At 42.0% G+C, this 13,604-nt stretch overlaps 1 protein-coding gene across 8 annotated transcripts in view; it reads left to right on the top strand.

Annotated features, from left to right (window-relative positions):
- The first annotated feature begins 707 nt into the window (after positions 1 to 707).
- The window catches only part of AGFG1 (ArfGAP with FG repeats 1), a 43,286-nt gene continuing 30,389 nt past the window's right edge, over positions 708 to 13,604 (top strand). For all 8 annotated transcript variants that reach the window (XR_008597290.1, XR_008597291.1, XM_054982459.1 and 5 more), the window contains exons 1-2: positions 708 to 1,165; positions 7,765 to 7,858. Coding sequence is in view for 6 of the 8 variants with exons in the window: in XM_054982459.1 (XP_054838434.1) it covers positions 999 to 1,165; positions 7,765 to 7,858 (261 nt within the window). In the remaining 2 variants the exon portion in view is untranslated. The remainder of the gene's footprint in view (positions 1,166 to 7,764; positions 7,859 to 13,604) is intronic.

The raw sequence follows: 13,604 nt of genomic DNA, 5'->3' as shown, positions 1-13,604 counted from the left end.
AAACTCAAGTATTTAGATACTGCACAAAAGCCTTTTAATGACTTGCTGTGTTAAGGATGGTGACTTTGTATTCACAAGGTCAACTCTGTTCTCCAGATAACAACCAACCCAGCATTAGGAAATGTATTTAGGCCCTCAACCTCACAGTCCTCAGAATTGGCCAAGCTTTATAATAAAAGGTGGAACTGCACAGCAATAATGGCTTCATGGTTATGGGGCTTAAGCAGTGTGGTCAGAAGTGGTGGGAGGGAGTAACAAATGTGATCCTGTTATAAACCAGATTAGCAGTGGTCATATGAAGTTGCCTTGTAACAGTGTCAGGCCATGGGTACATCTAGTTTGCTCTGGCTTGCAGAAGTTCTCCAAGGTCTCAGAGAGAGAGAGGTTTTCGTCATGTGGAGGAAAGGCCTAAGGCCCTCCAGGCACGGGGCTCTGTACACCCGGCTATTGCTGCCGCCCTCTCCTTTCTCTAACTCTTCCTCCCTCTGCCGTCCTTTCCACATTTTCTTCTCCTCCTTGGGCGTTAGTTTCTCTTTCCTTCCTGCTGGGTCACGTCAGGTAACGGGCCTCCGCCAAGCAAGGAGCTTCAGGGAAGAGTTCGGTGGCGATTCGCAGGATCCTCCCGAGCGAAAGGGGGCGCTGTTAGAAAAACCGAACGGGGTCGCCTTTTGCCGAGCCCGCCGCGCTCGTCTCTGGCCGCTGTGGGAAAAGGCGTCGCGCGGGTTCCGCCTCGGCTCGTCATTCAGCCGGCCCGGGCCTGCCTCTGCCCCGCGCACGCCGCTCCCCCTCCCCTCCCCTCGCGCCCGTCGGTTCGTCAGTTGGACGCTTTCTGTGTGGGGGCGCGCGCACGCGCAAGGGCGCCGGCTCAGGCCTTGCCCTCCCTGGCGCCTCGAGCGGGACGGTCCCGGCTCTCCCTCCCCGCTTGAGGCTCCTCCGCGCTTCCCTTCCTCCGGGTCGGCGAGAGCGGGCCGGGGCCCGGCTGCCCAGCGGAGGGGGCCATGGCGGCGAGCGCCAAGCGGAAGCAGGAGGAGAAGCACCTGAAGTTGCTGAGGGAGATGAGCAGCCTCCTGCCCAACCGCAAGTGCTTCGACTGCGACCAGCGCGGCCCCACCTACACCGACATGACGGTGGGCAGCTTCGTGTGTACCTCCTGCTCCGGCATCCTGTGAGTTGAGGAGAGCGAGGAGGAGGCGGGGTGGTTGGCGGAGGAAACAACCGAGCGCTTCCGAGTCCGTGGGGAAGGGGCGAGAGTTGTGGGGGAGTGGAGAGAGGCTCCGGGGACCGGGGTGAGGTTGAAGGGTAACGGGACTTGGGGCAACATTGGAAGGAGAAAGAATACCGGGTGGGGGACTCCCTCCCCGCAGAGGACAGGGAGCGGCGAACGACTGTGGGCCATACGTTGTGGGCTAGAGCCAACATATGGAGTGGGAGGAAATGGGACGGTTTGGGTTTGGGGGTAGCTGACTCTGATTGAGTGGCATGGAACTGAGCAGCATAAAATTAAAACACTAAGGGGAGAACTTGGTTAGAGTGTTTCAGGTAGATGGCCCTGCTGCTCTGACACAGGGAGCTGCGATTCTTGGAAATCTTGTTGATCTCTGAGTTGCCCCTGGACTCAGATCCTGGGTTAGAGGGTACCTGTGTGTGGATGAACTGCCGGGCTTGTAGAATCTTCCTCTCTTAATAATGCTCTGCTTAAGACTTTAGAGATGGAGGGATTTCACTTCTTCCAAGGAGTGAGATATTAGTGATAAAGTCTATGAAGGGCCAAAAATGGGCTTATTTGTCTTGCTGTGTTCAGTGGGGCACACAGTATAGCCTTTGAAAGACGGGATAAACTTGCTGTCTCTAAAGGCCCCTTAGAATCATGGCAAAGGGTATTAGCAGGCAAGGGCTGTTTGTGGTCTGGATTAATACAGGAAGCATGTGAAATGGGTGGGGACTGTTGGCCAAATGTTACCTGCAAACCCAGGTGGTCGTCCAGTGAGAATGCAAAAGAGTGTCTTTTTTTTTTTTGCTTAAATGTTAACTCAGAATTATTTTTTGAAAATTACTGAACCCATTTGATTTTAGTTTACTTTCAAGACTTACAAGTAAAGTTAGCTTTCCTGCAGTTAATAACCAGTTTGCAGTTACTGCTTTAGTACATTACCATATTTCTGCGTGCTCGTCTATCTCAGCTAATATTAAACGTGTATATATAGCTGGGTATAGTCCAAGCTAATGGTAGTAACTTGTAAAGACGTTGGTTGGATCTTAAGAATTTGAAACTACCTATATATTTTTTACTTTTAAAATGGTATTGCATATGACAATTTTTGTTTAAACACTTGTGATGCACAGTTTACTAAGCTGAATGTACAGTGTGTTGATCATATGTATGGATTACATTTTAATGGTACCAATGTGTTTTGTATAGTAGGTCCTAGCTTCAGTCTTCTGTAGCTCCATTTAAAGGATCTTAAAGGCTGGGAATGTCTGTGCCTGAAATTTAGTGAAATGGTGTAGATGAAGCAGTCCTGTATAAGTCATCTCATGTTCTGTGGCATATTGTAGTACTGTGTCCTGAGGTCACTGAACTCTTTGAAATGAATTGTAAACTCAATTAAACCTAAACAGATAAAGGTAGATGAAATAAAATTAAGGACATTGGTCTCTTTAAAATCATGAGAAGAGATGCCTCTTAAATACAACTAATATTTTGATGAAAATATTTCTTCATACAACTTGATTAGTATTGCTTTGTTACTGCATAAACAGTCTTCCAATGCAAGTGTAAATGGAGTAACTACTACTGTTTCCATTTTGTCACTAATCTTACCTGCAGTAAATGGTAATCTTTAGATAGAAGTGTAGCTGAAATTACTTTCAAAGCTTCTGGTTTAGTGTAACCACAGGTGTGTCTGCTTCTCACTCAGACCCTTGCATCCCATTTCATGTATTGTATTGGTGGCATGATTGATGCTTCTATAATTGAAAATGAGTTATCATTTCTCCCATTTACTGTATATATGATCAGTAGAGTCATTGGTGAATGCATCACTATAGGTGAATTCCATTTCCTTGCCATGGCTGAAAGCAGACTTTTGATTCTTAGGTGTATGTCAACAATGGGTTGATTTAAATCACCAAGAAGAAAAAGGTGATTTAAATTTTTGATTTTACTTTGTCTATACTCTGCCTTTCCCCCTAGTGGGGATACAAAGCAGCTTACATTAATCTCCTCTCCCATTTTTTCCTCACAACAACCCTGTGAAGTAGATAGCCTGTGTGATTGGCCCAAGGTCATCCAGCGATCTTCCATGGCAGAGCAGGGAATTGAATCTGAGTTGCCCAGATCCTAGCCCGCCATTCTAGCCACACCACTGGGTACTAAATCCCTGGCTTAAATTTCAAAAAAAGCCTCATTGTTTAGCTGCATCTGACATTAAGAAGTCATGTAATTTGGTTGTTACAGCCATAAAACATCGATTTAAAACTGAACAGAGACTTTATACAAACCATAATAGGTTTTCATAGTTGTGTGCTAGTTGTAATCTACATTAGGAAGTGCTTCTTACTTTCAGTGTTCCTTTGTATTTCAGTCTCTTTCCACTTCGTCATATTGCTTACTGCTCTAACCTGTCTTGCCCCACAAAAAAGTTAATCACAACTATGTTGATGGAAGTTACTGATCAGATCATTATTCTCTGAAGTGGAAAGTAAATATTTGTGTTTGGTAGGAAATTGTGCATGTTAGCCAGTTGTAGAGGTCATGTAGGAGGATTAGTTAATGACATCTCATAACTTGCTAGTCCCAGCCCCCCTTGTATCAAGTCATAATATAGTGCGTGAACTCTTGTGCAGTATGATGATTAACAAAGTGTCCTTTCCTACATCTTCCTTTTCAAAGAAAAGCAGTATTGGTTAGTTTTTATAAGGGTTAAATTCAATTTGCAGAGATAGTTGGATCCTGCAAGCTTTTCTGCTGGTGCATGAGGAAGGAGAGGCAATCTCACCCAATACTTCTCCATGCTACTGTCCATGTTCCACATGGATTTTTGTCCATGTCAGTTCAGCAATCCCTGGCACAGACTTCTGTGCATCAAAAGGGGCTGCTCTTTGTTCTCATTTTATATATTTGCATTAAGCTTCAATGTAACCAGGTTATTGAAAGAGAAACTGGATATAGGTGACTAACACCCCCCTCCCCACCAAACTCTCCATCAGTTCCGTTGAGCCTTCTCCTCTTCCTGTATGAATGACAGGCAGACAAATTTGGGAGAAAAGAAAGGGGTGTATTTTAATGTAATTGATTTGAGGGCTAAATGTGTACTCGGCTTGTGATGCCTTGTGTTTGAGGTGAGTATCAGATTTTCTCTGTTCAGTTGCGAGCTAGTTTACTTTGTCCCATGGAGACCATTGTGACTCTAGTGCATTATGTTATAATAGTCTTTTTTAATACATAAAGCAATGATAATTTAAGCCAGAATAATTTAAGAATTCAAGTACTGTGATTTGGGATGGGGGCAAGAAGGGAATTAACCTATCCCTTGAATACAATGTAATTTCTTGAAACCCAGCCCTGAGCCCTTTTCAGCATAGATACTCACTATCCTGTGTTCTTTCAGGAGATGTAAAATATTCAGACTAAACATTTATTCCAATGTAACATTTTATTAATCAAAGCGTACTTCATCAAATATGAGAAAAATTATGCTGGAATAAACCTTGTAAGTCTCTTGGACTCCTGTTTTGTTGTTGCGGGACTCGGTGTAGGAATTGAACCCATCCTTTGTAAGGAGCTGCATTGGGACTCAGCATTCTCTGCTTGGACTGCTGTATGAGACAGTGATCCTGCAGAGCTGTAGGCATCAGGAGTTTATGTCTAGTAGTAGCAAAGCCTAGTGGAGTTGGTGTTAGTCAGCCTGGACTGTGGTTGTGTTTCCTGTGCCCCCTGTTAGCATAGCATCACAATGACTATCTCTATGCACTATGTATACTTACCCTATGCTTCCTGTGTGGGAGACCCTGTTAGTAATTTTTGGGAGGAAAAGATCATTAAAAAGGTTTATTATTATTATTATTATTATTATTATTATTATTATTATTATTATTATTATTAGTTTGGTGAGCCTCTAGTCCAGCATCCTGTTGCTCTAGGAAGCTAACACACAGGGTATAGATGCAGAAGCCTTCCCTGATACTGCCTCCTAGCATTGGTATTCAGCGTGAATATCAGTGAAGGCTCCCCCTAGTCAACATGGCTATTAACCATTGATGAACATGAGTCTATCTGGTCCCCTTTTAAAGCAATCTACATGAATAGTAGTGAATTCTACAATTTAATGACTTTTATGTGGAAAAAAAAGTACTTCCATTTGTCTGTCCTAAATCTTTTGCCCATCAACTTCATTGGCTGCCCAAGCTCCCAAGTTCCCTTATTATAGGAGAGGAAGAAAAAGTTTTCTTTATCTACTTTCTTCACTCAACACATAATCTTATACATCCTTATCATTTCCCCCCTTAGTATTTGTGGCAAGTGCACAGGTAGGTACATTGAGATTGTGGAGAAATACTGGCTGCAGTCATAGCTTGAGGTAGGAAATCATTTTGTGTTGCTTGCATTGTTGTTGTAGCTCTAGTGAGAGGATCCAGTGTGGAGTTTGTGTTCCCAGGTGAAGCATCTATAAGGAATCAGAGCAAAGATTGCAATATACTGTGACAGTATGCTGGTCTTGTTCTTGTCTTTTTGCATGAAGCACTCTTTCTCTAGAGTTCCCATCATTGAAGGCCTTCCAACATGTGTGTGTATTCTAAGTGTGCATGACATGAGGCCAGAATGAAGTAGGCCCATGCTGCATGCTCAGTCATCTGAGATATGAGTTTCCTGGCTGGGGTTTATGTTGTGTTTAGGGGAACTGTGGTAGGCTGCAGGCTTGGTTTCTGAAGTTGTGCAGTGTCTGGGTGCAATCACTGGTTTTATGGGAGTGTTTAAGTTTAAGACAGGATTATTACCAGTATAACATTATGCTGAGATCAGGAGCAGCCTAGGGAAGCCTGGGATACTGGTTAAGCCCTTCTTTTTCCTGGCGCCTCCAACCCCCAGCAGTATTCTTTCTTTGCTAGTACAGGGGTTACACCAGCACTAAGGCACTGGCATATTTCCAAGGTACACTGATGTAAAGGTTGGTTGCTATACAATGTACTTCAGGAGTCAGGCATATGATTACTTTCTAAAACCTCTAGGCTAGTAAGATTCGTAATCTTTCCACACACAATCTAATTTTTAAGTACACTTAAAGACGGTATGGAACTTTGGGCTCTAATCCATTTAACTTTGTTTCCAACTAGTCAGACTTAAATAGAGGAAGTCTTTAGTAGAGAATCTGATATTCAAGTCAATAGGTTGGGAGTGATTTACATTTGGAAGGTTTAATCACCCAGTGTGTTAATTTTTTTTTTAAAAAAATACTTGTTTGGGACCTTTTAAAAAGTCCTTAAAATATATGGTAAACTAACTGAGTAGACTCATAAATTGATGTTATGTGTTTTGGAGAGGCTATATGTAAAACAAACTCCTGAAAATATAAAAATATTTAAAATAAATGAAGTGTCTGAAGTCTAATTCACAGTGTGATTGTTGTGTAGTTGTTAAGAGTATTGGACTAGGTTCTGGGAGACCTGGTGTAATGATTTCAAGTAAATGTGTGCATGTGTCTTTAGATGCTTGTTGTGAGATAGGTGAAGAGTGGTGGTGAGAGAGGGATGAGTGAGTGATATGATTGGCTCATGACAGAGTGTGGGTGGAGTAAATGCAGTTTAGACTGAGAATGGAGAGAGAAGATATTTAGTCAGAAGAAAGCAGGCTAGCTGTGTGCTGCCTGAGTACGTTGAAGTATTTATGAGAGAAATATAACCTGCATGGAACCTGAACTGAGCATGTTTGTGAAAGAACACTCAGTCAGGGAAAGAGAGGCCAGCTGTATGCTGCCTGAGCAAGTTTAATATTTCTGTGAATAATAGTTAGAGAAAGAAAGGCAAGCTGTGTGCTGCCCGAGTAACTTCAAGCACGTCTGTGAGAAATATTGAGTCAGAGAAAGAGGTTAACTGTGTGTGAAGCCTTAGAAGAGATCTGTGTGATTGAGTTTAAATGAAGTAACTTTAAGAAGCAAGAACTACTTTTATGAAACCAATACGCTTCTTGAAAAATAAGTTTATTTTGTTTTGTTATATCCCAGAGTAGCTGTCATTGCTATATCCCATTCTTATCCTCAGGGCCACGTAGGAGGAAGCCTGATGCTTAGGCACGTTACAAAAGGGAAAACTTAAATAAAATATCTTGGAATATAATATTCCTGGTGGCAGCAAACTACCCAGAGGGTGTTAAGAGAAAGATAAAAGGCAAAATCTACCCAAGAGAAGTAAAGGGTCATAACACCTGGGTTTGAATATTCATTCTGCCATGGAAGCATGCTTGGGGAGCTTGGGCCAGTTACACAGTCAGCCTAACCTACCTCACAGGGTTGTTAGGATAATATGGAGAAGGGAGAATGTTATAAGCCATTCTGGGTTCCTAGTGGGAAGAAAATTGGGATATAAATTAAGTAAAATAAATTTAGATACATATTTAAAAACAAACATTAATAAAAGAAGAGGCAAGGATCTATTTCTTTTTATGGTTTCTCAGACCTAATTTTTTTCAGATGAATGTCCCTTCAATATTTGGCTTTCTGTTTTTTTCAGATTTTGATAATGATTTTCTTAAATCTTCTTGTTTTACAGGCGAGGTTTAAATCCACCTCACAGGGTAAAGTCCATTTCCATGACTACTTTCACACAACATGAAATAGAATATCTGCAGAAGCATGGGAATGAAGTAAGTATCTGTTGCAGAATTCATGCTTGTTGACTTAGCTCACTCCTCAGATGTATGGTGATTCATCTTATGTCAACAGGGCAACAGGATCTAAATATCCATTCAGAAAATAAGAAAATATGAGGTTGGTGTCTCAAAGGGTCAACAAAATATTTGTGTTTGCAAATAATGAGGAGCAATTTGTCTGCAGCTTGACATTTTGTAACACTTGCATATCTTTTAAGTGCAATTATTGTGCACATTCCATGTGGGTGGGATGAATGCAGTTTCTTCAGAATACTAGTCCCCACTCATGTTGCCAACAGGGTAGTGCGCTAGTAGTATATTATAGGCCATTTCAGTGATAGGAGAGAGAATGTATGAGTGACATATAACTAAGTTACTAGGCACAATGGGCTTGTACATTGTTCTCAAGAAACATATATAAACATTAACCTTTAAGTGTCTTATGTATTTAGCTGAAGTAATCTGCTTGTCAGGGAAGTGTTTCTAACACTTGCCTAAGCAATTGAAGAGTTTATTGATCAATATAAACATCTTACAGAACAATTACAGCCAATTTCATCTGCTGAAAGAGCCCAGGTGTATAGAATCTTACTTGATAAGAAGATATAAGAATAGGTCTTACATTTGCATAACTAGTTGAGAGCCAATTCTTTAGAACTTCGCATTCTTGAAAAAAATACAGTGGGGGCTTGCCTCTCTGTTAGCAATGCTGTTAAATGAAATACTGAAAACAAAGCTGCTGGTTTGTGGGGAATGCAGACTGTCAGACATAAATATAGTTCGTATTTTTAGGAGCCTCTGTGACCTGGCACTTGGACTGTTCTGGCCCTGGCAGACTGATATTCTCTTCTTCCATGGCTCGTCCCCCTTTCATTACAGAAAGTACACAAGTATTAGTTAACATCAGTATACTTAAGTTAAAGCAAAACGAAAAACATAACTTTATTTGACTAGGGCAGTAAATAAACAGATATTTTTGTGTTGCCTGTGTAAATGCACCAGGCAAATGTTCTTGCTCCACATGTTTTGCTAATCTGTTAGTACATTTTAATTAGTGCGTCCTTCGTCCAAGGAGCTCAGGGTGGCATACCTCAGTCTCCCTTCTTTCATTTTACAACCATAAATACCTAATGAGATTGGTTAAGATGAGAGATTGTGACTGACTCAGGGTTACCAGACAAGTTTCATGGCAGAGTGAAGGTTTAAATCTGAGTCTCCCAGTTCCCAGGCCCACTTTTCAACTACAGCCAGGCTAGTTGTAGAAGATGCATGATTCAGATATTTCAGTAGCTCTGCAACCTCGTGACTGCAGTAATAATGAATGAATGCACAAAGGCATAATTTGGCTGATGGGGGGAATCTAAATTTCATATTTATCGCAAATACATTTCTATCATGAAGAACTGTTAAGAGAAATTCACAAAGACTTCACAAATTCACATGACTTTTAAAAGCACGAATATTAAAAGAAGTGAGAATCTATGATAAATCATGGTTGGTAATAATTTGCCATCTCTTTTCATCAATTCTTGCTGCAGGTCACTCCAATAAGTGATGCTTACTCAGTCTTCTAGTACAAAGGGTTGGCCAACTTTCTAAAAAATACATTTGAATTACAATTTTGTTTGGTATACCAAATGTGAACATTCTACTACATTTTTTTGGGTTGTAGCTAGAAAGTGATAGTATGCCTATCTGAGTGCTTATTGAGCAAGAACTTTTCAGGCTTGTGGTTGGTTATACTAACTGCAGCCAGCCCTGGCTTTTAGAGACAGTGTGAGGACTAGTGAAGGGGTGAAGGATGGAGTTTTCAGACAGCCTACTGTCTCCCAAACCAGCACATCTGACCATTGCTCTTTTCAAACAGCATTATGCTGTGATGCAAGCCTCATTTGTCTGGAGCATCCTGGGAACTCTATATAGCATTGTATTCCACCCCTTGTGGGATCTGCATCAATGGGTCTTGGTCCACTTGTTATTGGAGAAGATAGGCAGACTTTGTCTCCCTTGTGGCATTTCCCAAGGGCGGCACGCTGCAATCTCTGTAGGAACGAATTGAATGTAGGTTACAGAACAGTGTTTATCAAACTGGAGCCTAGAATCCCAGGGGATTCAAAGGCTTCTGGGAAGGGGTCCAGAGACCTTTGTAAGGAAAGCCTTTCTCACAACCCCTCTGACTAACATGAACACAGAGCCCTCTTATTTTTCTCAGAATAGAGGCACAGACTCCCCACCTCTGGGGAAAGGGGCTCTTCCAAAGAGTCACAGCTAATACAGCTGTCACTGCGTGCAGTCATCTAACTTCCAGGTCGCCTCAGAGCAATAGCCAGAAAATGCACAGATTGGGAGTTGGGAATCAGTGCTTAAAACTTGGGCATTCTAATTGGTACATTCCTAATGCAGTCACCATAGTTACTTCCGGTATAGAACTGAACTCTTTATTTTCCCATGCAGAGGATTTCACCAGGGAGAGAAAGACATCAAGCTGTATCCATATACAATAACAGCAAATTGTGGCTTTCAGTTGAATATAGATTCAACTGTGTGATGCCTGTCTATTTGTTTCTGTTTCAAAGAGCATCTCTGGAAGGTTTTCTGGGCCCCATCCCATTCCTATTCAACTGGCCTCTAATCAATAAGGAAGTTTCTTGTTATCTCCAGTGCAAAGTCCCTTCTAATTAAAGGGAGGAAACTGATTAGAACTTGGGCCAGGGTCTTTTAAGTTGTGGCTCTATAGAATCAGCTGCTATTCTGCTGTACAAATAGTGACTTGGATCCAGAGCAGCATTTCAGCTGTTATTAAAAGATAAATGTGCCCTTAGAATAACACAGGCTTATCTGTGAGAATGGGGACAGTTATATTCTAAAGTTACATTCCAGGAAGAGGGGAGAAAGGTATATGATGATGTATGAGCTAACCAAAGAAATGAATCCTGGCTTTATGTTATCATTTGGCCAAGCTCTCAGAGGTGCCATGTTAGATCATTTCTAAATTCTCTCCATGGTGCCTTTTGAAATCATTGGACAAAAGCAGAGTTGCAGGGGAAATGTTAGCCTCTGCCCCTAAAAATTGTATTGGGTTAGTGAGGGAACTCTCAGGATGCGGGGGAATCTATGAAACTGTTAGTCTGGGTTGGAGTTGTGTGTCAGTACTAGAGTTCCACTGGTTCTCAGCAGAACACAGCACTGAGCGAAGTCCTGAGGGGTGGGATAGAGCAGTGGTGGCTAAGGGATGCTGAGAGAGAAGAGGCTCAATGTGACAAGTGCAAAGACTTCTGCCAACAGGAGGACAGCTCACAGAAATGATGCTGTGTGTTCAAGCCAGTACAAACTTCTTACTTAAAACTTGTTTTTAACATGTCCCTAATATACTTCTCACTATATTGTTTTGAGTACATCAGAGGGCATCGGCCTCCTTGTGGCATATGTTGCTCACTATGTGCAGTTTGAAAAAGGGTGACATCTGATGGGCGCTGGCAAGGGTGGTGGGGTGGGATGTGTTTGTTGAAAAACTATTGCAATGAGAGCTAAACCTGTTCCTGAAGCCATTAATCCCGTTCAGTATTACCTTCATTCACTTTCCTGGATGTTTTACAGTACATCAAGGTGTTGAGAAATGGTTTTTACTATATTCAGTATAGAAGAATATTCAGCTTGTGTTCTGCAATCATAGATCCAGATTCCTAGCTGTGACTAGAGGTCTAAGTAAGTGTCTGAATAAGTGTGTGTGTGTGAGAGAGAGAGAGAGAAAAGCAGAATTCTCACAACTCAGTATTCTATACCATGTGTGATAGATCAAGATGGGTAGCTATGTTAGTCTATCTGTAGCAGTAGAAAAGAGCAAGAGACCAGTAGCACCTATAAGACTAACAAAATTTGTCATAGAGTATGAGCTTTTGTGAGTCACTGCTCTCTACTTCTGATACTTCTGAATAAGTGAGCTGTGACTCACGAAAGCTCATACTATGTGTGACTTTCACATTCTGCTATGGGGTAAACTGAACGTTGTGGCCATTAACTTTAGCACCCCATCAGATTTTTCAAATAGTCAGACTTGGTGTGCTGCAGGTGTCATGTTTCAGCTTCTGTACAATACAAATAAAAGTAAGCTCTTCAACTTTAAATGTATGATCTCATTGTTTACAAATATATTATAGTTGGGAGAGCCAATACAGCTTTCCAGACATTCAAGTACCTTTAATTTCTCATAGCCTTTCTTTTTATAGAAAAATGTAATTGGAACAGAAGTCAATAGTTATTGTTGCAACATGGAGAAATTCCAAATATCTTTCAGGAAATGATGTTAAAGAGTCGTTGTGGACCATTCTGGATTTTATACTGATTACTTTTATGCTCACATTATTGACAAGTTCTTATTGAGTGCAGCATGCTCAGTGTTCCTTCTTGCATGATGTACAAAAGATGTTCCAATGACAGTGTATGAAGGGATAAACTGATAAAAGTGAAGTGATATATAATTAATTAGTATGATTATAAAATGGAAGTGAAGCAGGTACCATAGAAATAGAATAGAATCAAGGGAAAATGTTTAGTGGAATAGAAAGAATACTTGTCCTATAAATAAGGCAGTCAAGCAATAACTTGTGAGGAAATCCCCTCAATTATCCCTGCTTTCTCTTCTTGCAACTGACAACCTCCACCCTGCCACCTCTCTACCCTGCTCCTCCTCCTATCCCTTCCTCCCCATCTCTTTCCTTCCACACCCTCGTTTTTCTCCCTTCCTTTTACCCCCAACACTGCTTCTCACCTCCTGCTACCCCGTCCTTTCTGGGGCCTCCCTTCTCATCATTACCACCTCCTCTTTCTTGCCACCTGGAAGGAGAGAAGGTGGTAGCAGGAGGAAGCAAGTGCTGAGTGCCTACTGTGTTTAGGCTTAGAGAAAGCCTGCAGCTAGCCATAGGTTTTCAGCACATGCCTCATCCAGCCACCACCATTTCTCAAGAGGCCTATCAGACTCCTTGCCAGGCCAAAGATCTCTCCTGCTGCTTCCTGCACTTTCCCAACCTCCTCCTTTTTTCACTGGCTCACTTACTCAACTGTCCACACTACTGTCTTCTCCTTTCTTCCCTGATGTCCGTACAGCCACCACTCTGCCTGCCTCCCCCTCTTGTTTGGACAGCTGCCTCCTCCCTTTATTACTGCATCAGTTTGCTGGTTGCCTGCCCTCCTGTTCGTGCCACTGCCAGCCCCTCCCTCCCTCAGCCACCTGATTCAGCATGGCCTGGAGTAGAAAGACAGTTTCCCCCTCTATTCTTTTCCCCCAGCCATTTCCAGATACCTTAACTAGCCTTTTCTGTCCTGCTCAGTGGTTATGGGGGTTGCTAGCAAGTTTCAGAATGGCAGTCATAATCCAAATGTCATTATGTCATGAGATTGGCAATGTTTTAAGGTGCACCCACATAAATGTAGATATTTCTGCAGCTTGTGGCTGTTATTTAAATACCTACTTTTTAGATTGAAGTTTTTGACTTTTTCTGCAAACCTGGGGATTCCCCCCAGATCTGTTGGGGTGGGGGTGGGGGAGAGAAATAAACCTTCTCTATACATGGTTCTATTTTGTGGATTTATTGATCTACATTCTTGAGCTATATTCACAATTAGATATATGATTTATAGACTGCCTAAAATTGTGCCGTAAGATGGATTGACTAAAAAAAACCCATGGCCTTTAGTCTACAAGATCTGAACAAGGCTGTTAATGGCAGGGCGTTTCGGAGGT

Source organism: Eublepharis macularius, chromosome 6 (genome assembly GCF_028583425.1).
Source record: "Eublepharis macularius isolate TG4126 chromosome 6, MPM_Emac_v1.0, whole genome shotgun sequence".
NCBI lineage: Eukaryota > Metazoa > Chordata > Lepidosauria > Squamata > Eublepharidae > Eublepharis > Eublepharis macularius.
The sequence above is the reverse complement of the archived record's forward strand: the minus strand, read 5'-3'. Positions and strand labels throughout refer to the sequence as shown.